General features: G+C 43.0%; 1 protein-coding gene across 1 annotated transcript in view; it reads right to left on the bottom strand.

The window, feature by feature from the left end:
- Positions 1–458: 458 nt before the first annotated feature.
- LOC146179252 (calcium-activated chloride channel regulator 3A-1-like) overlaps positions 459–26,074 on the bottom strand; it is a 47,375-nt gene continuing 21,759 nt past the window's right edge. Inside the window, exons 5-13 of the mRNA XM_084580160.1 lie at positions 25,427–25,554; positions 22,808–22,922; positions 18,655–18,882; positions 16,880–17,182; positions 15,937–16,155; positions 15,448–15,721; positions 14,182–14,358; positions 3,328–3,615; positions 459–1,152 (exon numbers count right to left, since the gene is read on the bottom strand). Coding sequence (XP_084436286.1) covers positions 578–1,152; positions 3,328–3,615; positions 14,182–14,358; positions 15,448–15,721; positions 15,937–16,155; positions 16,880–17,182; positions 18,655–18,882; positions 22,808–22,922; positions 25,427–25,554 — 2,307 coding nt within the window. The 3' untranslated portion in view covers positions 459–577. The remainder of the gene's footprint in view (positions 1,153–3,327; positions 3,616–14,181; positions 14,359–15,447; positions 15,722–15,936; positions 16,156–16,879; positions 17,183–18,654; positions 18,883–22,807; positions 22,923–25,426; positions 25,555–26,074) is intronic.

Genomic DNA, 26,074 nt, shown 5'->3' with positions numbered 1-26,074 from the left:
TTCTGACATTGCCAACCTAAGGTCTCAACACAGCCCTTTTCACAAAACTTTCATATCCTGCATGGTGTATCGCATAGAGTATCGAGTCTATTCCGTTTTTCAGCTGCTACTTGGGTTCTTCCGTGTTTACTTATTGTCCTCCCGTTTGCTAACCAAGGTGCTCAGAATAAAAGAATGGTAAACTAACGTCATAAATACACAAACATAATTTACCGCCCCTTTTTGTTTTCTGGATGTGTGGCACCACCCCTTCTCCGAAGAATTTTCGCGCCGAATTTGAGAACGTCGAGCTATTTAGAGCAACTGAAAGCAACTGAAAGCAACTGAAATGAACTCATTAAATTTAATCCCCTTTGCTACCTATATCAGATAAAGTGTTCAGTTGGCGCTACTTACGTTTTCCTACTATTTGCTATATTAGCAATATTTTTTGAAGATATTCTAATTTTATTCGGCGAAGAACCCACTCTTAGAAACAAATCTCGACAAAGCCACAACTTATTGACGTACTGCAACAAAGGCGCAAATGCCTTCAGATCCCCTTGAGAAATTCGCAGTTCTTTTCGTACCACCTTGTTCACAGCGACGCAGTCGTCCGTTGCACGTCCAAAGATTGGTTAACGTAGAAGTCATCCATTCTTTTGTTTGAGTTTCTCTTGACTAGGACTGCAACCACAATAGCAACTACGATAACGCCAGTGATACTGCCTATCACGATCCACATCCGTACAGGCAGAAACGCACCCGACTCTTGGTTACCCTGGGCAGTAGTGAAAGAAGGCGTTGTGGATGTACTTTCTGTGGTGGTCGACACTGCTCTGTTAGCAACCGTAGTAGTGAACTCTGCTGTCGTTCCCTCTGTCGTCACTGGAGGAGGTGTGTAAGACACCGCAACGACGTTCGATGTGTTGGACTTCAACCCGCCACTGTTGGCGACCCGGCATGCGAGATAGGCTCTCCATTCAATAGCTCCATCTGGCCGAGTCCTGGCGAATGCTCGTGGCAGAGAAAGAGTCACTTTGTGTACGGCCCCGGACGGGAGGGGGTCAAGGTTTCCTTGGGCGATGTCACGCTTCTTGATCTCTGCTTGATTTTCGAAGTCCGAATTCAACTTGCCGAAGTCCTTGCTAGCTCTGATTTCTATTAGAGAAGCTGAAAAAGAATGCAGTTGAAAAGTGTGTAAACAAAATGTGATTTGATGACAAATCAGGACGACCTTACAAAAAAAAAAGTGGCACCTTGTGAATATGAAGTCTTCGCGAGCCTCCGTTTGAATCAGTATGCGTGCAAAGGTTTGTCTTATATATTTACATGTGTAGCACAGACTTCTCACTGTCAGGTCAGCCATGAAAATCGCGATAGGTAAGGCTTAGTATAGTGACTGGCATGGTCTATATATCTACTAACTCAGTCCTTGCAGCTAAAGAGTAATACCATTTCGAGCTAAGTTTTCAATGTAATCCCTCTGATTATGTTCTAGTGACTGTGATTGATGCAACATCACCAGCTTTAAAGCTTCATTTTAACTCTAGCGTACGCGTAGTAATAGGCGTTATAGCACACCCTCCTAACTTTGCCGATTGTTATTTACAATGCTTCGGGGTTACGCTATTTCACGTTGTCTGCATTCTCTGTTATGATTTTATTTTGAAACATATTGTCCATACAATATGCTTCATACAATACAGCCCATACAATAAGCATAAATAATATATACATGCTGCATAAGCTGACAGGACGTTACGGTGCGGCACTTAAAACAATCTCTCGCGTTTCTCGCCGAGCGCCACGAGCTCTTGGTCCCTTGATGGGGCTGTACCCTCTCCATATCCTACTACTAGCTAACAAAGGAAATAAAGTTTATCCTCCTTTCTAAGATATAAAATGGTAACCCCTCCCCTTCCTTCCTAAGTTATTGAATGAGAAAGATTTACACAATGGCAGTGCCTATTGCCGCGGCAGTTTTATCCTCCTGTCTAGAAGTTAATTTAAGCATTGATCGGCCCCAATGTATTTTGCATGACAAGTTCCCATTCCCAGCATTTCCAAGCGAATTTCCTAAACGTTTTCGAATTCTAATGTAGCGTGTAGTTGCGTATACCTTTTTGAAGAAATACTTATATCGCTAATGCCTCGCTTGTTTCTGTGTATGAGATTCTGCTGGAACAATCCATCATCACCGCATAAGCAATCTTCGTTCGTAATTGCTACCTCAGCAAATTCTTTAGCTAACAGTATTGAAACAGAACAATAACACTTGCCGGGGGCTGTTTGGTGCATGTTCCCTTGATAAAATGTGTCGCCAAAATGGACAACACTCAAAAAGAAAAGAAGAGACAGACAGGACAGGCGGCACCAAAACAGACAACACTCAGAAAGGACGGGCGCCTCTCCTGTCTGTCTCTTTCTGAGTGTTGTCTGTTTTTGTGTCACATCTTTTCAGTAAAACAGAAAGCTTAATTCTTATTTGATATCACGTATGTTTGCTTTAACCTCGCCGCTGCTTCCCGCATGGTTTTACCTTTTTTTTTTCTCTCTCCGTCAGATTCTTTTCATCCTTTTATTTCTTTCATTCTTTGATGACTTTAATTTACATGTGTAGCACAGACTTCTCACTGTCAGGTCAGCCATGAAAATCGCGATAGGTAAGGCTTAGTATAGTGACTGGCATGGTCTATATATCTACTAACTCAGTCCTTGCAGCTAAAGAGTAATACCATTTCGAGCTAAGTTTTCAATGTAATCCCTCTGATTATGTTCTAGTGACTGTGATTGATGCAACATCACCAGCTTTAAAGCTTCATTTTAACTCTAGCGTACGCGTAGTAATAGGCGTTATAGCACACCCTCCTAACTTTGCCGATTGTTATTTACAATGCTTCGGGGTTACGCTATTTCACGTTGTCTGCATTCTCTGTTATGATTTTATTTTGAAACATATTGTCCATACAATATGCTTCATACAATACAGCCCATACAATAAGCATAAATAATATATACATGCTGCATAAGCTGACAGCATAGCAAAGCTAGGCTATGCTTTTGATGCTCATTTTTAGAGCCCTGGTTCCGCATACACAGGGGTCTTATAATGAATGAGAAATTAGTTTTATGTGTACTTCTCCTGCAATAATACATGGAATCTGGCACGAAAAACTCAAGCTGTTAAACAGAAAACTAAAATTTTTAACAGCAATGAACCCTGTACGTTTATTCCATCAATTCTTCACATATTGATTTTTTTTATTTAAAGGTGTCTCATAAAAATTGCTTCTAATATAATTTCCAGACTTTGTATCCGTTCAAGCTGTGTCCCTTGATGCTTACCGTTCCCGGACGTCAGGTGGGCTCCAGGCCACGTCCATGTGAGCGTCACCAAAAGAGTGTCGTTATCTCCTGGCAGTACTGAGACCACTTTAAGGTCCCAGATGTTCGATGGAGGCACCTGCTCTTCCAGAATTTCTTCCGTCACATCGAAAGATCCTCCTGACGCCACCGTCGCGAAGGGGCCGCCGTCTTGCCCATCAGTAGAAGTTCCGGGTTTCCCTTCGTCCGTTCTGTTGACAATAATGAAGTCGTCCATCGTGTACTCATAGTCATCATCAAGGTCTGGATCTGCGCATAGTGGTTCCCAGAAATCAGTACCCTGTGAAAAGATGGTTTCATTTGATTTGTGCACTTAAACATCTCAAAGTGACACAGAATATGGGGGCGCCGTAGAGTAGGGCTACGGAGTAATTTCGACCACCTGAGATACTTTCACTGACATCACGCAGTACAGGAGAACCTTGCTTTTCGTCTCCACCAAAGAGCGGCCGACGCGGTTGGGATTTGATTCCGTTTCCTCGGCTTACGCTTAGCCGCCACTAAGCAATTTTTATAACCTTCTTGCCCAGCATGACGGGGCTCGTGACATAAGAGGCACCCGACACTAAATAATCACAAAATGGTCACCTTCCGCGAAGTTTAGTCGACAAGCTTTTCAAGCTCAACCCCTGTATGCTACAAAACCTTAGCTGGCATGCTGACTGTCCAAACAGTGCAGATCAGGTTAGATACAAGAAAGGTTTCCCATACATGTATGCTAGGCCTGTCATCACCGCCTTATTTTCGCCATATTGCTGCGTTTATTCCGAATTGCCTGTCTTTATTGTGACTGGGCTACTGTAACCTGCTTCTGTTTTCCTTCAGCTGATATGTCGTGTGACGCTAGCGTGAAGTAAGACAAGCAGACATTTTATTCAGTGTATGTGTGGGGCCATTCAGATAGCGAAAGCTTAAATGTGTTTTCCCTTACAGTATAAAATGTTTTATTCGAGAGCCACTTTCAATGCTAACTGTGGAGCATTGCCTCTTTTCACAAGAATGAAAACAAAACAGGGGTAAGGTTGCGAAGGAAGGAGGGGGGGGGGGGGGTCAGGACTTATGTATGGAGTGAAACTAGCCGCACTGTGGATGGAGTGAAACTAGGCTCCTTAGGCATGTTTTGAATGCTTTAGGAAAATTTACTCTGTTCGACCTTTTGAATTAGAAGGGACATCAAGTTTCGCCAAAGCGTAAACACAATATATCTACAACACTGTCTTTACATTCCATGATTTTTCATATTTTCTGCTTAAGCTAGTTTTAGGGGAAAACAAGGTGTCACTTATCAGTAGACACCTTTACGCACTTGGGTCAAGTTTATTAGAAACCAGCTAAACGAAATTAAAAGTCGCAGCACGAAGTAGGGCTCCCGCTCTAAAAGGATTGTAAAGTGAAACATTCAATTTCAAAGGCGCACATATAATATTACGATGATAAAGAAAACGCTTTTAATTACGCCGCTAAAGGCTTTCCGTGAACCCCAGATCATTTAAACAGGAAGGGGCAGTAGCAAGGGTTGTAAAACATGCTTTCGCGTAACGGGCAACTAGGTCTTGTTAACGCTCACGTTTCTAAAAATCCTTCTGCTATATTCATTATCATCATGGTTAGCCTAACCACATCTGCTGTAACACGCAGGATACTTCCGTATATTTAGCTGCCCGCTCCTGTGGAGCCGGCAGAAGCTGCTACTCAAGTATTCCCTTTGAATCCACTTTGTTACGTTTTACGAACATTGGTTTGTTACGCTTAACGACCATCCCTAGTTCCCGGTTAGATTAAAGCCCCATCTTCTTTACAGGCAGAGGAAGCTTCAGTTATATTGGCAATCTCCTCAAGCACCGTCACACTAATCTTTATTGATTCAAAAACAGCAATCCGCAATTTCGCTTGAAGGAAGACACACTTTCTATGGGTAACTGCTCATTCGGGCTATCCTGGAAATGAAGCAGCCCAAAATGCAGCTCAAGCGCACGTCCAGCAGGGCCAGCTACAGACCCACGCAATACACGCGAATGCCCCGAAAATTATAACTCTTCTCTCCACAACAGAGAGCAACGGCTTCAGTACCTCCCCCAAATCTCTGTCTAAACACAAGCAGGTGACCTGGCGCAAGCTCCAGTCTCACACATCTCCATCTCCACTTCACCTCACTCGTATCCACATCGGCCTTTTCTTTCATGAAGGCACGCTCTGCGGGACACCTAAAGACCAACAGAAATTCAGCCTATCCTGTACATTTGATCCAAGCTCCAGTCACCCTGAGAATAGCAACTAACGGACATGGAGCGATGGGAGGTAGGGGTGTCCAGCTCGGACCCGGCAGCACGAAAGCAGCTGGTGGACTGGGGTATAAGAGTCGCTGAGAGCCACGAGCTCTTGGCTTCCCTACGCAATATCGTGCTGACCCATCAGTACAGACTGTACTTCCAGGCTAAAAAATCAATAAATATTTTTCCACCACCACCACCGCTTACATTTCCTTCTCGTTAATTGCTACCTAAGGCTATTTTGCTCTTTCTAATTTCAACTCGCATGCCGTTAGCTATTGTTTGCTCTGTGACCAACTCCGCTCTCGCATTTTCTCTAACCGTTACAAATATAGTTTATATTTGATATTCTGTCCCCAAATTATAATCCGCCCAGTGCGTTAGACTCCGTATCTATGCCCAACAAGTGAGTGCCACGTAAGCGCTAATCCAGTCGGGCGTCTTTGGACGTTTGAGTGATACCAGGCCATTTGCTATGGCAACTGTAATGCTAGTCGCCTCGTTGGTTGCCACAGCAACTGTGAGGGCGCCCGTTGTATAGAGCGGTTGTGCCGCAGATTTTAATGCGAAAACACTGCCTCACATGGCGAAAGCCAACAGAAAATGGCCTGCCTTGCATGTGTCAACTTGGACAAAAACGACAAATGCCGAAGCAGGACTGATTAGAAAACAGCAATGTCTCGAAGGAGTGAGTACGAAACGTCGTAGCCAACGTGAAATCTAAAGCCCCGCGTGCAGGGACTTTCACACGTGTGCAACAACGTTCGCCCGTCACACTCTTTTAAGTACGCTAATACCTTATCGTTCTACAATATCTCCTTCAGGACTACTGAAAGGCTCCTAAACAAAAACAGAATTGAACCGTTTATATTGTTACGACGCGGTAAGCTGATGAAGACAGGAGACAGAACATGACCGATGGCGATGGTAGATGACGTTTAATGAATGTTCGCGGGCCTAGCGCGAGCGCTCCTTCCCGCGCCACTGCCCGCTTCTTCCTTGTCGTCCGTAACATGACCCGGGGCCACCGAACGATCGTCCCGATCGTGGACGCGGACGTTTAGCGATGGTAGTGATTTTATGGCATGATGATGGGCGTCCTTATAAAAATTTTATGTGTGTGTCTGATGAGAGTATGTTGCTCTTTCACAATGGAGACAGCAGAGTATATTCTGAGTTTCAAATGAATTTTCTCTTGAGTTTTTACTGTGTGTCTAAAACAAATTGGCCACCGTGTTTCTGGTTGGTCCTTAATGTGTGCATTTCTTGTGAGTTCTTCATGAGTATTGACCAATAAGCGTATGGTGGCTTTCACTTTAGTTTTTGATGTGATCTTGGTTGCCGACACTACATGTAACTGAGTGCCGGTATTTTTAGTTACAGAAACCAAAAACAGACATTGCATTTTGTGAAAATGTTTTTTTTTTATTCATAATGTGCAGCACAGCTTGGATGCCATTCGCATGCCTGTTTTCTATGCTATGCAAGGAAATAAACTTACTTTATTTCCCTGCACAGCACAGAAGACAGGCCCTTTTTGAGGTGAAGCGGCATTGTTGAAGTAGTTGCACGTGTACCCTAACAAATACAAAATGAAATCGCTTTGTATTAATGTTCACAATACATAAAATAATTCAAGCTTCATTTCCAGCTCATGGATAAGCTTACGCACACTTCAGCACATGCCGTTGAAGCATTCATATGTGGAACCATGTTAGGTGGAACAAGACTCATGAGATAATTTCAGACACAAGAGGCATGACTCACTGTGTTTTCCTGGCACCTGTACATTTCAAACCCTCATAGTTAGCAGTTGGTGGAAGAAACATGCTGCACCGTTCACAGAGAAAGCACAAAACCATAACTTTCAGATACATCATACATGGTACGAAATTTGGTTTTGCTATTCACAACAATGCAAACAAATTTTCTTCAGAATGATTTTTTTCACTGACTACACCGTTAGTAAAACAAAGATTTCAAAGAAAGAGCTAAAGCAACCAAACCAAGGCAGCTATCCATTCATACCACCATTTTTAGCTATGCTTAGGGTGTGTACTTAATCACGCATCCCTGAACGTGTCATAGAATGTGGTGATGGCTTGCAGAAGGGCATGCAGTGTGCTTGCTGGTAGATGATTTAGTGTGTTCCTCATTCGTGCTGTGGGGTGTAGGTGAGCAGCAGGCAGGCTCCAGGCATCGGCCAGTCTGAAGTGCTCAGGTAACTGCGTATATAAAGAGGGAAAAATCGACAAGTGAGACCGAGCACACAACTATTTTCCTGGTAATGAAAAGAGACACAGCTATATATTCAGTACCTACAATCAAAAGGATTCCGGGCAAACAGCTTTAAGACGACTGCTCAAAGCACAATTAAGAAAGTACTGGACTTCAGCCTCAATGCAATGTACTGTTTGCCAAAAGTAACCAGCCTGCATGGTGTGCTTCTCGTTTGTATAGGAGAGCCTTTCCAGTTTCCCTAAAGATGAAAAGGTCATGATTCAAAAGAGCCTATTTTTTCTCCAGGAGTGTGAGGTGCATCTACTTTAAAGGTACAGAATAGATAAGAAAATTGGTGCTTAAAAGGAGTATGAATGTTTCTTTTATGCATAAAGGTGATGAAAAAAAAAGAGTTCAAGAGAACACACTGCGTTATTCTATTTCCAACAATGCTATCAAAGGTGAAACATGCAGCTTCTCAAGCATCATTGTAAGTGTTCGAATGGAGGTGCATAAGTAGTGAACACAATGCCCTTTGCTAAAATTTTACCCTTATGTCAAGACTGAGACCTGTACTGTGGGGAGATTGCATATGCAATTACATCATTATGAACAATTGTCAAATTGTTACATAAGCAGTATGCAGCGGTACAAGCCATTTGTGGGAGCAAGCAGCAGCTTAAAGTGACACCCATATGAATGCATAACACAACTGTTTTGAAATTTCCAACCTTCAGACTGCAACTATGGCAAGTTTCTTCATTTAGCATAGCTAAGTGCATTCTAGAGCAAAAAAAAAAAAAAGTGTGTACGATATCATTTCAAAGCGAATATTTTTAAATCACTCCAACATGACCTTGTCGGATGTTTCACACGTCCCCATTCTGTTTAAGCTCTGTTCAAATTTCTCAAGCAACAAAACCTGATTTCCTTATCTAGTATTACTTCTGACTTGCAAAACTGAACAGTAAACTAATAAATAATTTGAAAATGACTGCTCTAGCAAAGCTACGAAGAAACAAATAAATTTACCTAATAGGGGCAAAAAGATCCCAACATATATTTTATGAATAAACGCCTATTACAAATGAACAATAAAGCAAGTATGTCAACCGCAAAAAGACAAAGCAAAGAACAGGGGTTGCGAAGGCCATCGTTGATGCACTGCAAAAAGAAATACTGGAAACTGTCATTCCCAACTGAATTCCTTAGGCGGTGCTACGAGCGTCTATGCACACTCAAGGATAGTGATCCGCCACACCCTGCGTATGTCACAGATCAGCATTGGCTCACAATAACGTGATCAGGCATGCTTTTCTTTTATGGCCAAGGTCACATGGTTAGCTTATGGGCAATGTTTTGAGGAGCGGGGAGCCTATTTGCTGCTTTTGTGCTGTCAATTTAGGCCGTTCTCCCAATGAGAGAAAAAGCAAGAAGTTTCAGCTTTGATAATATTGCTGGAAACAGTACAATGCAACATATTGTCTCATATTCATTTTCATCGCCTCCTAGAAACTTGATTCTTAAATTATAGGAAAAATTAGGAACGGTGTTTCTTTAATTACTGAATAAGACTACTATGTTTGAATGCGCCAAATTTGGGACAGTGTTTAATGTGTTGCATTCCATATATGAAAAAAAAAATATTTGTAAACATTTTATCATCTAAGTGGTTGTATATTCTGAAATTTTTATGTAGGTTTGCCTTACAGCCGCAGTGAAAAAATAATTAAAACAGCCTCCTTTCAGATTTGTGGCACCTCTGAATTTTTTTTTTCTAAGTCGTGACTTTCTCACGCAATCAGAAATATGCTTGGCATTCTGCACTTTTTCTTCTTTTTACTCTGAGCACATAAAATATGTTTATCAGGGCCTACATATCTCAATCCTAGGTGATATCAAAGTTGCAAAAAATGTGCATGCAGAGAAGGGCTGCTTATGCCATGATGTTGATCAAACTTTTTTCTTCCGAAATACTAGCAATAGCACAAAACTAATTTCACTGCTGGTGTATTGAGAAATGTGTGTACAATGTGTAAGGCAACCAACGAACTTTACACAAATAAAGGCCTTTAAAGTCAAATTACCTGGAACCATAGCAAACGTAAAATTAAGGAAGGTAAAATGACTTTTTCATTTCTCGTTTGAAACTGTTTACTACTGCATCACTTCAACGCTTCCATGAAAAGCCACGACACAAAGTACCAAAGAATGCAAGTGCCCACTGAAAGCTCATTTCTGCCTGTGTTGTGAACACTAGGATACATATAATTCGTCAAAAATACAAGACTATGTAGTAATGAAAGCAATTATTTTTTACATGCACATTTTACTACGTGTGGTCACTCAAATAATTCTTTCTAATCGTCATTCTACTACAGTAGTACTACATGAGTTTGTACCTTGGCGTCAGCCATGATTTAGATTATTTTTGTTCAAGCATACAAGCACCAAAACTAAATGCAGCGACCACTGTGAGATATGCGCCACAGCAAGTTTCTCGCGCGCTGGTTGTACTCATCGTATTAATGCACCCACAGTTAGAAAAATAGGCGCTTTTAAAAAGATTGAAAACTCGTTCGGGGTGCTGATCACAATCGCGAAGCTGGCCGTGCATCTAATACACACCAGCTACAACTATATCTATAAATATACACCATAACATTATACAGTATTCTGCAACATTATCGGAACCGGTCGAGGCGGCCAAATTTTCCATGACGGTTCCGATAAAGTTGCAGAACACTGTAAGTACTTATATCGTACAACGGCTTCACGTTAGGGACGAGCATACATATGAAAGCGACCGCTTTTGAAGAGTTGACTTGAACGGCGCGGCAGGAAGAGACGAAGACAGAGAACACACACAGGCAAGCGCCAAATCTTTCTGCCGCGCCGTTCATGTCAAGTATGTCTGACCAACTCGCCCAAACGTTCACGCTTCTTGTTCCGAAGAGTGACTGGCTCGCCCTCACAATAAAGCAGGCTGGGTCGAGTTCGTAGCGTGTATTACGAAGGAATTTTGAGACCACAGGCAACAGTATTAACAACGCGTACTTCACTCAATAGCAATATTAAATAAAAATAATTTCAAGCAGTGTACTCACATTTGCAAACAATCACGCCAGTCCATTTCCTTCTTCCGTGTTGATGCCGGCGTTGCCACGGCGCGGTGCAAGCGGTGTGCGGCACAGAACCTATTTACCACTACATCACGTACTTCAGAACGTCTATCAAAGTGCACATGTCAAATATCAGTTCTGCGGCCCATTCCAAGAACCAGAGAACAAAAAAGCAGCACAGCTTAAGGAAATAGCGTTCACAATCACACACCGCATGACAACAAAGGCAGCATGGCGCCGTCGCAACTTTTTTGCCACTGGCGACTTCGGATCGGATCGGATTGACTTATTGATGGATTTTCTGGCTTCTTTTTACTGCCGGCCGCTTCCTAGAGGGACTTTCGGTTTCGAAAGGCAGTTTGGCTGGTTTGGCGATAAATGTTTTTTTTTTTTTTTTGGAAAGGCAGCGTACAGTCTGCGTCTAGGGCCATAATTAAGCACAAAGCTGGCGGGCTGAGGCAATAAAAACCAGTCCCGCTAGGTCCCAGCGCGCGTGGCATACCTGATTATGGGCCCAGTATGACGCTGGAAACAGTTCGTACTGGGACGCGGCATACTGTCCTGCGCCGCAATGGTCGCACGAAGAGAAACAAAAAACGCCTCAGATCAAAAGTACAAGCTGAAAAGTAACGAAGCACCTCAACTAAATTAAAAAGGTAAAAAAAAAATAAAAACTAGGCAAAAAAAAAAAAATTGCAGCACTAGCGGGCTTCGAACTCGGTACTACTTAATCCGTAGCATTCTACGCTAACCACTCGGCCAGGCCAAAAGCCGCGCCCAGTGGAAGCTTTTTTGCATGTTATGCCATGATTGCATTCATAAGATTTGGACCATGTTTCGAAGCATGTTTTGAATTGTACAGGCCCATTGCTGTCGCTCTAACAATTACAACGTCTTCACCATTGGAACTTGCTGCCCGCTCCCACGACTTGCAACTAATTGTCTGGATGCTATGCGCACTATTTTGCGCACTGGAATCATTTTAACATGTCGAGTTTGGCATGCCAAATTTACCAGCGCCGGACGTTCGGTGGTGTTCTGCTACCGTGGACGTAATTTTCGCTGAACATGGAGCTGTGGCACAAACCTTCAATGAAAAAAGTGCGACCAAGCTTCAATATCGGCAAGCGCAGCAGCGACGACACTATTTTGCTTGTAACTAAATCTCATTTGTATGTAAATATTTTGGGAAGCGATGCGATGACCGAGGGCTCGGCTAATCTATACGCAGAGCAAGAAGGAGTTCAAAAGCTTGAGAAACACGGAAAATATCATGCATTACAAGCGCTGTAGTTTTTTTTTTCACTCATGGGGGGGGGGGGGGGGGGGGGGGGGGAATGCATCACTCGGTAAACTACTCTCTTCCTTGTCTCCTTTTGAGTGATTACTTTGTAAACATAGCATGTGTGAAAGGAAATGTAAACGCACATTTCTGTAAAATGACCAATTTAATGCTTAGTTTTGCATTAAATCATTTCAGGCCACCTTCCTGTCCAGTAGTAATGCAAGGGCATGTAGCATTCATTAAACGATTTTAAAATTATGTTGTTCCTCATTAATTATGTTTACGTCCTCCAAAATCATAAAGCAGTAATAGTAATACACATGTACTGATCATTGATAATTTGCACTGTGTTTCAAGTTGAAACACACCGTGTTCTCTCAATGGGTGGTCGCAATGACCGAGAAAATACACATCATACTTTCCGTCGACTTTTCACATTCTGTGCTTACACATTAGCAGTTCACAAAAAAAGCCTTTGATTTTCTAAACAAGAAAAAATAATGTGAAATGTGAATTGAAAATCTGGTTTAAAGCTCTTGCTAAATCACAGAAGGTATTGAATGTCTGTTGAGTTCCTTTGTACTCATTAAGAAAACATTAAAGCCAAACAAGAAACTCAAAACCCATTTTCGTAAGGGGTGTCTGGATGCTTGAAGAAGAAGAGGAAGAAGGAAGAATAGAATGGCTTGCGGGTACGATGTCTGATGCATGGGTGATCCGCCTCCCTTGGAGCTGTCAACCATCCGTCACCAGAGTCCATGGAACCGATGGCTCGAGGTCACGTCGGGCAGCTTGGGCGGGGGTTGCGTGTTCGTGTCCATCGGTTCCTTCGGGTCATTTGGGTCTTTCGGATCCTTCGTCTCAGTTCTGATTCTTATGTCTGTTCTTGTCTTCAGGTCCGGGCTGGGGGCTGGGCGGTGGTAGTTTTTCAGGTCTGGGCTTGAAGGGCTGGGGCGAAGCTGCTCGGCGATGTCCTTGGGCCCTCGGTGATGGTCCCGGCTTGAAGATGGCCTCGATGCTCCAAGGCGAGGATGGGGATGTCGTACCCCGCACCTCCACCAAATGTTACGAAGCGGTAAGCCGATGAAGACAGGAGACATAACATGACCGATGGCGATGGTAGATGACGTTTAATGAATGTTCGCGGGCCTAGCGCGAGCGCTCCTTCCCGCGCCATTGCCCGCTTCTTCCTTGTCATCCGTAACAATATAATGCAACACTTTATTGAGATTAATTACACCGAACGAGCACCTTCAGTTTTACGATGTTATGCTGTCTGGCATAATTCGGGGCCGGACTTAAAACCTTACTACCCCGGCAGGGTGGCGCATTGGTTATAGCGCTCGACTACTGTTCCCAAGGACGCGGGATCGAATCCCGGCCTCGGCGGCCGCTGCTGTGCGATGTCAGTGCATATTAAAGAACCCCAGGTGGTCGAAATTTCCGACGTCCTCCACTACGGCGTCTCTCATAGCCTGAGTCGCTTTCGGACGTTAAACCCCACAAACCAAACCAAACCAAACCAAACTTAAAACCTTACTGCCCAAAATGAACTACCCTATTCCTATAAAAGTATATAGTTCGCTAAGTAGCTTATCATGATCTTCGTTGCTTTATATCAGTGATTTATCGATACTTGCCCAGATTGTTTGTAATGGACCAAAAACCTCATCATGGCACGTGCACAGATTTCGCAGTGACAAGCCGAGCATTGGGCTTCACAAGCTGCTCCATCTAGATTGCCAACTCCCCTGATAAATAACGTACTCTGTGCTATGCCACATTGTGAACGATATCTGGGCTCGAACAGGACATTAGATTTCGCTCACAATGTTCCTTAATTCCGGTCCCAAAATATCTGCTTGGTAGAACTTTACGGCATATGGTATTTTTTTCAAAAATGAAGTGGTGAACTCACCCGAAGTATGCGAGAGTAGAGGGGTGATGGCATAGGTGCTGCCCGAGCCGGGCTTTGGGTCCACAAGTCGGATGGTCTTGTGGCTGGACACATGTGCAGTGACGGCATACCTGCCTTTCCCAAAGAAGGCAGCGAAATATCCACTGTAGGTGCCATCATTTGCTTGTACGTCCGGATCTGTGACGGCAGCATGCAAGGGCGCAAGAATGGTTCGAATGAAAGTAAAATGAACGACATGAAGGTCTACGAGGTTTCAAGTACGCAAAACAGCGAAATATGTAAACATGAAAAACTGCTTATTGCAACGATTGAACGTGTTTTTTTTTAAATATCTCTGCATTTTACTCAATTTGAGTTCGATCTCTTTTCGTTAGCCTCTGCTCTTCTGCCTCTTAGGTGAGAACCGGTAAGATTCCGCTCGCTTCTCCTGGGGGATATACTTGTGAGCTGATAGTCACGACATAAAATTTCCTGCCAGAGCGCTGCATCCTACTCTTATTCTTCAGGTTATTTCACTCGCATGGTTTGGATCAGCTTCAACTATCTGCCCTAAGTAGACGTATTCATTTGACAGTTGCAGCGAGTCGCTGCTTGTCAAACTTCTTGTTTCTTCCGAAACTGTTTAAAATTAACTTAGATTTCTGTGCATTATTTTAGACCTACTGCCCTGATTTGCCTGTTTGTGTCATTATTCACCCTTTGCGGTCAGCCCCCTCAGTTGCATAGCGAGACAATTACAGTAGTAAATCGTAGCTTACAGGGATATTCTCAATTAGCGCCTATAAATAGAGTATTCCCAATCCAGACTTTTGAACACGCCCTTTAAGCTGGCTGTGAATTTCAATGAACGGAACGACCACTGTGCTGCACGTCGTTTACATTTTATGGGAATGTACGGAAACGAGACGAACTAAATTAACCGAGCAAAACAGATGTAAAAAGGGCCAAAAATCTACGCGCCCATCCCTTTTAATTCTCTTAATTCCCACATAGAGGCCGCGAGCATAATCTGTAAAATGTTTCAGGTGATCAATTTCGCCGGATATTTTGTGTTTATTAGACAGTATGGAGAGAAAAAAAAAAACAGAACCTGCTCAGCTTGCGAGCGTTAGTGGTTATCATTGTTCTGTTTTAGAATTTTTGTTTTAAAGAAACGAAAAGGGTTTTTCGAAATACTCCTCTTACATAAACCAGGGATCACCTGCTTTGCTTCTAGAACACGTCCCCAAGACGGGGAAAGTAGGACAAAAGAAAACACATGCGTACCTCGGCCTTTGTCATTGAGTGGAAATTTAACCTTGGGCGCTGGATTGGGTCTGGTGACCTCTGCAGTGACGTCAGCGTTCAAGACGAGCTTCTTTCCCTTTCTCACCTCGGTAAGAATGATTGCTTCGTTTCCTTTCTCTACTATTATACTAGACATTCGGCAGGTTGGCCGGATAGGCTCGTCATTTGGGTCCTTGGCTTGAGACCTCACTTGGATGTTGACCTCTACTTCGTCACGACTTGAAGTTTCCACGTGAAGAGTCCATTTCCCTGCCTTTGAATCAACCAATAAGTGTCATTAGTTCATTTATTCAATCTATCAACCAATGATCTGTTTTAAAGAATCAATTAATCAATAGAAAAATTTATCACATTATCAATTTCTCATTCCAGTATTGTAGCCGTTAATTAGGGACACAAGCTCCTTCTAAAGTTTTGCATTATATGATGATTTAGAGAAAAAAATATTTGAATAAAATAATTTCGAACCTCTGCCTGGCTTGGTATTAATATAGTCATTATAGAGCCTTTCTCCTCCACACGGCAATCTTGGCACTTTTTTTCGTTGGGATCAATGAGCCATGCTCTGACGGAAGCACTCTCAGGCTGCACGCGTTGAATGAGGATAACAGTGTTGTTGCCCAAACTCTTGTCCAATACGAAAGTCTCATTTAGACTGCCTGCGAAATGACTTGAGGTGTCCATGACCTAGAAGGGAAAGGACAAATACAAATGTCACTATTTCAGGACCGCAGTAAGGTGAGCGCCAGCTCTCAGATATTACCTCTGTGTTTAAGAGCGGCTACTCCGAATGAAAAGGCGGTGTTAAAGGTGTCTATTCGTAACCGGAGCTCAAGCATCATTTTATTTATATATACGTGTCAATACCTGCGCCACCATTGAAACTGTTTTCATCATTGAAACGGGCAACTGTTTTCCTTTCTACAAAAAGCAATATGGAAAAGCGACAGTGTAACGTGATCGCGATAACACGGAGGTTACGCGTTCCTTGGTTGGTTACGTCAAGCTTTAGCTTCGGTTCTGTAGCGAATAGCTGACGGGACGAAATATATAGAGCCATTTCGTTTGGCCCTGTTACCTTTAGCAAAAGACAAATTCCAAGCTGTCAAAACTTTCTGCTTCAATATTGCTGTTACCTTCCACTCGTGATGAGTGCCAGACAGCATAGCAGGTGTGTATAACCGTCGCCATCATTTACAGTGTTGGGCATAAATTCCAAATAGTGTTCTTTCAGAATCGTTATGTCTCCTAAACTAGGGCTTGATCATTTGCCTCATCGGCAGGTGCGAACCATGAGAAAGTATATAGAGACAGTGATCATTCCTTTCTTTTTCCTTTGATGCAATACCTGGTCATATACCTTCAATCATGCCCTCTATATGCGCGTCACGAAAATAGTATGAGTACCTACCATTGTGTACCTTCCAGAAGCTTCGTCCGCCTGGCTAGTCGAAGCTTCCACAAATGCAGCTTCAATTTTAAGCACCGTTTTTCCTTGCAGATCCTCGAAGAAGAACGCTTTTCCCTTGGTAGCAACAGGTAATTTCTCAAGTTTGTTGTCTGCCTTGGTCCCTATAGCCATAGTGCTTACTTCAACTTTGGTTGCCACGACTTTCGGCGTAACGTCGGCCAGATTGGGAGCAGTATTTTCTTCGCCGTCGCTCATCAGCAGGATTATGGCGCCTTCCGGAGTCTCATCAGGTGTGGTTAGTACCTGCAATTATAGAGTGGATACGTTTTTGCTGTTTGGTTTGGTTTGGTTTTGGGGGGTTTAACGTCCCAAAGCGACTCAGGCTATGAGAGACGCCGTAGTGGAGGACTCCGGAAATTTCGACCACCTGGGGTTCTTTAACGTGCACTGACATCGCTAAGGCTCCTTTCACAGAATGAGTGAACAGGCATACGTTTATGTGTTTTGCACGCCTCAGCCGATATTCAAAAAATATCGAGGAGGAAACAAATTTGTCTAAACCAAAGTAAAAAAATTATTTAGATTGTGCACCAATTTCAGCGTCCCAGCAGGCGCAAATGTGTTAGTGAGGGTAATAATTATTAGTAATGCGAAGTTTCAAAGTAAGCCTAAAAAAAGTGCCGAGTGATAACGGTGGCGAGGGGGCAGAATGAAGGCAACTGTAAGTTTTCCAAAGAGGGGTTATCGGTTGTGCCTTTGTCTTGAAAACCAGTAGACTAGCCAGTGGCGACAGGAACAAGCCTTCTGCGCTAATGTCGCAGATAAGGGCTGCAGGTCGACTGCGTTCGCATTAAGGATGAAAATAGCAACGCGTTTTCCAGATAATAAGTGTCAAACATTGACATTGATTTTATTATTTTAGATCGTTTTTGACAGGGAGAAGATTAATCACGGAATGGTAAAGAACAAGAACCAAACGTCTAACATTCATTACAATACAGATATTACTTCTTGGCCAAGGGCCACAACCATAGGGATTACCCACTTGATCGAAATTGCGCCAAAGCTTTCATCGCATTGGGTACAGAGCGAACGGCCTAGTAGCTACGCTTTTCACTTGCAAGCTACCCTGCAAAGCAGTCATGCAATGCGTGCTATCCTTATTGGCTCATGTGTTTTGCAGCTTTCGTAGTGCTGCAAACAGCTTGTGAAACAAAGTATAGTTTTCGGTATCCTTGTCTTTGATTTAAAGCTCTGAGAGATGGGCATTTACTAAAAAAGCTGATTGCCAAAAGCAAGAAAACCAACTAATGTTTACAAAAAAAAATTCTATATTACAGGAAGAACTAGTATGGGGCCATTCACAAGCAACATCGCCTGTTTGTGATGGCAAAGGGGGAGGGGGGGACGGGGTGTGTGGTTTCTTGTCACCTCTTGATGGGTGTTTAGATTTCTTGATGAACAAAAAAATGTTTAAAAAACGCTGCTCTGCACTAAACCTCTAGCAGTAGTGGTTTACGATTCGGGACCACTTTCAAGCAGTGCAGTGGGCTACATGTAAAGCCTTATTTGTGTGTGCGCGTGTGTGCGCGTGTGCGCGTGTATGCGCGTGTGTGTGTGTGTGCGTGCGTGCGTGTGTGTGGACAATCGTAAACTGTGATGGCTATTATGATGGCCCCTTCAACGACCAGACCATACATATCACCCATAGTGCAGCTGTCCCCACCTTCGCAGAAAAGAGTAGCGCTACTTAAACGTTGTTAAAAAAGTCTTGCCTCTAAAGCTGTTTCCAGGCCACAGCCAATGCAGGTGTTGCCTCCTGCGTTGAGCCTTTCAACGGCGTCCAAAAAACCTTTCCTGGTGTTGACATTCACAGGCATCAGTCTGTGGTGTACTGCGGCGCTTGTTCCGAATGTGACAATAGCCAGACGCAATGACCCGTCCGGTATGTCATCAATGTAGCGTGCAACAGCCTCCCGCAGAAACTCCATCCGGTTGTCATGCTAAAGTAAGAAACGGAAGTTAAAATAAATGTCTTAATTGCAGTGTTGGTAAACTGTCATCTTACCGATCACTGTAGTGTGGATAGAAGATTGCGTTTGTTCCATGGACAATACCCAGATATGGATTTGGTTTAGAAAGGCTAGATCCCGAACAATTCAAGGTACATGGCATGAGTACTGAAAAAGTGGACTGTGGTTTCAAACACCCAAATCGACTGTTTCCAACCTACAAGTATGAGGTTCCCCAGGCAAAAAGCTACCACAAACAGCTTGACTGGGCCTGAGGGTCTACAGGCAGCACCACGCTGTAGATAAACAATTATACACACAGCAGAAATCAGAAATGAACAAATAGCAAATGCAGTGCTTACACTTCCTGAAGAGTTATGCAACAATATTTCAATATATTATATTTAAATTCAATAAAATTAAAAACGCAATACACGCTAGCACATTATGACCTGAACAAAAGTTAATCGATTAAAAACCAATCAGTTGTCTGTCGGTCGAGTAGTGGTGCCAGTTCTTATTGGTCAGTGCTTTTATTTGGATCGCAGTAAAATTCATTACCTCATCACAAAATTTGCTAATTCGAGTCTAAATGTGTAAAGTCAATGTGAGTTTTAGGTTTATAATAAAGTGATGGTATCATAAAGTGATGGTGATGGTAATAAAGTGATGGCGGTAGTCAATAGTGAACCGGCCATAATTTGTTCGTGTATGTGGCACTGGCTTTAGTTCCTTACGTAAGCTGTAAGCATGCAAGCGTGCAGGGGGCGGTGTGTATAATTTGGAATGTTATTTTTTGGATATTGAGAGACAGTTTGTAATCGTATAATTCAGTTGCTTTAAGCATATTATGTTTAGTAAATAAGGGATCAGTAAATAGCTGACTAGGATTTCCATAAAATATTCTCAAGAATTCGTGACACCTTTCTTTGTAGTCGCTCGAGTTTAATTTAATTATGGATGGTTGTATCTCCCCAAACTAAAATGCAATATGAAAGACGAGAGTAGAAATTAGCAACATATTGTTACTGAGCGGTATTCGCTGGCCGTGCTGACGAAAAAGAAGTGCGACAGACTCCCAGGAGAAGAAGACGCAGACGAGTTCTGTGGTGTGCGAGTGCTGTCCTATGACCATCCTCAGTAGTGTAGACAACTGCCTTACTGTGAATATTCACCGTAACATCTCTTGGTGGAGGTGCGGGGTAGAAGGAAGACCCATATTGGCAACCTCTTGGCGAACAACAGCCTGAATGAGTGATATTGTAGCCAAGGTATTGTTGGGGGTAGGCGAGAGTGAAGCTGCAGGAGTCATTGCCTCGAGCTCTTGGCGGACGATGCGGGTCAAAGTAGTGTCATTAGTTGGCGGTCGAGGAGGCGGAAGATCGACACATGAAGAGCTGGCAGCCGTGTTCGGTAGACGGTCAAAACGATGCGATATGCGCCTCTGTTTCGCTTGTTCGAAACGTCGGCACACTTGTAGTACAGAGTCCACGGTGGAACACGGTGGAACAAAGGAGGTTGAAAGCATCGTCGGCAATGCCTTTTACTATGTGGCCGACTTTATCCTCCTCAGGCATGGTGTGGTCGACTTTGCGGCACAGGGATAGGACGTCCTGTATGTAAGTGATGTAAGACTCTGTAGACGTTTGCGCGCGAGAAGCGAGCGCCTTTTTCGCGGCAAGGTGACGGCCAATGGGCTTTCCGAAGAGGTCGTGTAGCTTCTGCTTACAGATGTCCCAAGATGTGAGGTCCTCTTCATGGGTCTCAAACCACACCCGCGCTGTCCCAGTCAAGTAAAAGATGATATTAGCAAGCATAAGTGTGGGATCCCACCTGTTGTGCTTGCTGACTCGTTCGTATAGAGCCAGCCAGTCGTCGACATCAACGTCGTTGGTCCCACAGAAGGTTCCGGGGTCACGGGGATGGGCCATGACGACAGCAGGTGCGGCGGCAGTAGATGTAGCGGCGTCAGTAGTCATACTGGTGGTAATAATGCGTCGGCCGCTGCGGAGATCCAGCTTTTGACGGGGATCGAAATATTGACCTCCTATATTGCTTTTCTGTGCCTCGCGGGAAGTAATTCTTTCAGCTTGTAGAGGCAGCCAAATGCTTTACTTAGTTCTATGGCCAGCCTGCTAACATGGTTGTTCCACAACATGGTTTCTTCCAACCAGACGCCTAAAAATTTTTCTGGTGTCGCAAGCTGCAAGGCTTGAAAATTTAGGACTAGCTCAGTGTCACAGGATATGTTATGGGGCTTGAAAATAATGTTCTTATTCTTTTTAACTTTCAAGGTTAATCTGGTTTTATGCGGCCACTCTTCAAGTTTGATCAAATAATTATTTAGGACAGCGTTCAAATGGGTTACGGTTTGTGCGGAGAAAAAAAAAATATTTATGTCAACAGCCTACATGACCAGTTTAGGTGAGAGGCAAATTGCACATGTCATTATAAACAGAAGGAACAACAAAGGTCCTAGGATAGAACCATAGAACCATGTTTTACCGTTGTAATCGAACACGACGTTTTCACACTGTTTTCTGTCTGAGAGATAACGTTTGATAAGATCAAGAGCAACACCACCCAAGGCGATGGTGCTCTTAGCAGCACCCGAGGCTGTGAGCTATCGACCACACAAGAAACTGTGAAGAGCCTTTGAGCATCACGTCGTAAGGAGCCATACCTCACGAAACCTCAACTATAAGGAATTCCCCCAAGTCACGAATTTCACACGGAAGCATTTGCCAACGCGCTTTGATTCGTGTTTGTGCTGCACAAATCAGACGCTGTTTTCTGTTGAGTGTGGTCTCATCTGGCGAGCTGCGTGCCGTGACGGGATAGCTGGAGTTAACGGTGCACCACAAATTTGCCACGCGCACTTGACTATACTGATACGTCGGCACGTTGATGCCCAAACCTGTAACTGTATAGATACCCTTCATACGAAAGCATAAGTTTTGCGACACACAAGTTTATCTTCCTTAGCCCACAGATGTATACGTTTATCGATTGATGCAAACTGGCATAATATATTTTGGCTATTGATTAAATCGATTGAAATTTTAATATTTCATTCCTTCCCAATGTATTCATAAAACGGACAATAATTTTACGACATCAGCGTATTCAGCCAGCACACATATAGGGGGGAGAGTTAGAATATAACGAGAATGATTAATAGGCGACAAAGACAGCGCATCTAGATATAGTAAGCAATATAATGAAGGTAATATATAGAGAAAATAAAAACAAAACTGTGACTTGGAATTAGATATAGATTTATTCTAGCTTGAATTGCCACGAAAGCCTTGACTTCAGCTTGATATGCAACGCTTAGCACGAAAAAAAAAAAAACTGCTGCTCATCTGGGGGGCTACGTGGATCCCAAAGAAAAACAGCACTTAGGAGCAGCGTATCAGGCTAGAGCAAATAAGTGAGGTTCGAAAATTTATAATGAAGGTCACGACAAAGAAGAGAGAGAGAGAAATGAATGGTGGGAGTAGCCTAAAAGGGGGCGAATGAGAGCGAAAAACAAAGAATTGGTGCATCGTTCGTTCGTTACAACTGTCGGTAGCGTACAAAAAGCTTAAATATAAATGAGTAGCAGAGATGCTACAGAATTGTGAAATGGTTAGGTGTGATATCTCTGAAATCATTAAAAAATGATCTACAATCTAGGCACAATCTTTCTAAATCCAACTGCTGCTCGGCAAGTATTTATTATCAATGTCGGAGAGTGTAGTGGAGACTTGCCTCCGATAGACATATAAGCTTTGAAATTTTAGCTATATATTTATTTCGACAGACAGTGCTTTATAATGTCCGCCCATTAAAGTCGATCTTGATAGACATGGAGAAATTACACAACTAGGATGCGATAGGAGTTACTTTCTTAGTTTAAAATTACGACGCTTACATCCATGCTGTCTGAGACGTCGAGTACAAGCACGACACGCTGAGGCAGGCCTTCCTTCTGCTGAGTCTCGTCGAAGGTCACGTGGATGCTCTTAGTCATGTCCGGCTCGGGTACCCTGCAGTCGTCGACGGAGGCAACGTGGTTTAGACAGTTTTCCACGTTCTTCAAATTTTCGGCTGATAACGACATCCTTACAGCATTTTAATCCAATATAGATACTGAAACCAATGCTCTTTAGCTCATATATAAAAATGTTTTATATCACAGTATATCTCATTTCGTCCCAATGCTAACAAAATGGATTACTCGTGAAGTCATTCAAGGAAAACGTCGTGTTAAAAGGGTTCGACAGAACATCAAGTCGAAACGAGCGCCAACTCATAAAACAACTGAGCTAGCAAACGCTATTTCAGTTTTTAAACAACACGCGAAAAAGCCAAACAGCACTACTTTCAATTTAGGCTTCCTGATTTCCTTACCAATAACCCGCAACTTTTCTGGAAACATTTCAGCAGCGATAAAAGTTATGCCTCTCTTCCATCTGCAGGGGAAAGGGTTAAAAGGCAAATGCGCGTAATGATTTCTTTCACTCGATATTGATTATGGATAACTGATACACCCTATATAGAACTATACGACATTTCAAAAATAATCCCCTCATCATCCCCGACGCTAGCATTTTTAACCTCCTACTTGGGCTGGACAATAAGAACGCAACTGGTTTTGCCGAAATTCGACGAAATTACAAATGCATTTTTAACACAATATGCCGAACCATGCAGAAGGTTCCTAGGCCTGATCTATCATAAATCCCTTAGTATTTGTAGACTGCCAGATGACTGGATAATGACCAAGGTATTACTGATTCATAAATCAGACTGCACTCCTTTAGTTTAATTAGAATCAAGTATTAGGCCGATATCACTGTCTAGCACTGAATATATAGTTTCAAAGAATATAACTGTGTTCTCATAACGCCATAACTTATCACATCAGCATGGGTTTTGCCACGGCTTGTGAACAGTTACTCAATTACAGAAATAGTACATGACCTCGCTTTAATTATTCATAATTGCACCCAAATTAGAAATGGTTACTCAATTTCGCTAAAGCTTTTGACCGCGTGTGTCATTGTAGACCTATCGCAAAATGTCGAGGTTTCGTTAGTGATCGGGAAATATTGGCTTGGATAGATTTTATGCAGCAACGATCACAATTCTTCTTTTACACCACGTCAAATTCAAATCAATACCAGTCACATCCGTAGTTACTCTAGGTTGTGTTCTTGGACCCTTTTTACCCTTATCGTTATTAGTGATATTACTGACAATGTCAACTGCGAGATCAAACTCTTTTTCTCGCGATTGCATAATATACAGCGAAAGAAGAAGCCTCGCAGATCATGTCATTCTCAACAGGAAACAAAATACTGATTGGTGCGATAACTGAAGGTGTCATCAAAACAAAGAAGTAACCAGGGAAAAAGAGCCTTCTTATTTTGTGAATAAAATGATTTACACTTCGCTTACCTTTGTAAGCGAGCACGCATATCTAGGTGTCACATTGTCCAACGATCTTAGATTGGGCGAACACATCAGTAATATTGCTTCAACTGCATTACGCAAGTTATGGTTTCTTATAACATGTCTTCGACTTTCCCTTGCACAAACTAAACCTTCTATCTTATAGGATATTTATTAGGTCTCTACTAGGATATTCTAATACAGTTTGGTTTCTCCAGTCTCTAAGTAATAGTTCATGGCTTGAAAGAATACAGCGTAAAGCACGAAAATTCATTCACAATAGGTACAACCGAACGGATTCACCAACCGAACTAGCTGTAATATCTCGACTCGAAACTGTATGAACAAGACCGAAATTGTCGAGATTAAAATTCTATCAGTTACTGCATAACGCCATTAGCATTGACTTCTCACAGTATATTTTGTTATCACATAAGCGAGACTTAAGAAACCAGCACGCCTATACGCCAACCGAATATTAATGTGACAGTCACATATTTCTTCCCGCTAACAACAAGCGAATGGAATCGCTTGCATGCATCTCTTACTAACGCTAATTCATTTTCCAGTTTTTGTTCCAAACTACATTCCATGGTTTGAACAGAAATGATCCGGTGACGAATTTCGCTTCCTTTTTTTCTAGTTCCTTGTTTCACGAAGTCGACGGCCTGTTATCCCATGGTTTTTATTCTTGAACTTTTCTTTTTGTGATGTGTGTCGTATGTGCGGCGTTAACACGACATTTTTTGTTTTTCTGCTCTGTATTAATTGCCTTATACCGCATTTCTGTAGAGCTGCTTTGACTCCTTTAATCACATTTTGTTAGATATTATGAATGTAATGACCATGTGCTATGGTCTCAACTAGAGATCGGCAGCACTGCAAATAAATAAATAAATATATTCTCTGATAGATATGTCCATGCCTATCTCACTGCCTAATGGCTAAGTGATCACGGTCTGTGCACCACGACCTACGACTCCCAATAAGGAAGCTTGACTTCAGTACATTTTAATTGCGAATGTCGTTGCTCTAGCTGCCGGACACATCCACTACCACGTTACTTGATTTAACGAAAAAAAAACAGACAACGTACTTCTTGAAGTCTTCATTAGCGCTGATCACCTCCCAAGTGGACTTGCTCCTGCAAATCCTGTTCTGCTTGTTGGGAGCGAAATAGTTGTGACTGCGGGTTTCTGTGCTGGAGTCGCAAAACTTGCTGATCTGGAATAAGGATCGACGTCAGGTAAAAAATGCTAACGCAAGGAGGTTTTGCGAGTGTTCATCACTTTACGACTATTGCTATCTTCAACCATTCGGCTAGATGCCTGAATTCTAAACCCTGGTGCTGCACGACGGGCATTTTGGGACCGCACGTTCTTTGTCAATATTCACAAATAATATGCTGCAACTTTGGTGGCTTTGTCTACTGCAAAGGACAAATTAGACACAAGTTAACTCCTCACGAAGAAGCTTTTTGAACATTTTCCGGCCGACTCCTCTGTCTTTCCATTTCATAAACATGCCTGCCTGTCTGCCTGCCTGTCTGCCTGCCTGCCTGCCTGCCTGCCTGCCTGCCTGCCTGTCTGCCTGCCTGCCTGCCTGCCTGCCTGCCTGCCTGCCTGCCTGCCTGCCTGCCTGCCTGCCTGCCTGCCTGCCTGCCTGCCTGCCTGCCTGTCTGCCTGTCTGCCTGTCTGCCTGTCTGCCTGTCTGCCTGTCTGCCTGTCTGCCTGTCTGTCTGCCT

The sequence above is a fragment of the Amblyomma maculatum genome, chromosome 9 (assembly GCF_055883805.1).
Source record: "Amblyomma maculatum isolate TAMU_Amacu chromosome 9, ASM5588380v1, whole genome shotgun sequence".
Lineage (NCBI taxonomy): Eukaryota > Metazoa > Arthropoda > Arachnida > Ixodida > Ixodidae > Amblyomma > Amblyomma maculatum.
Note: the sequence above shows the minus strand (reverse complement) of the source record. Positions and strands in the feature narration are given on the sequence as shown.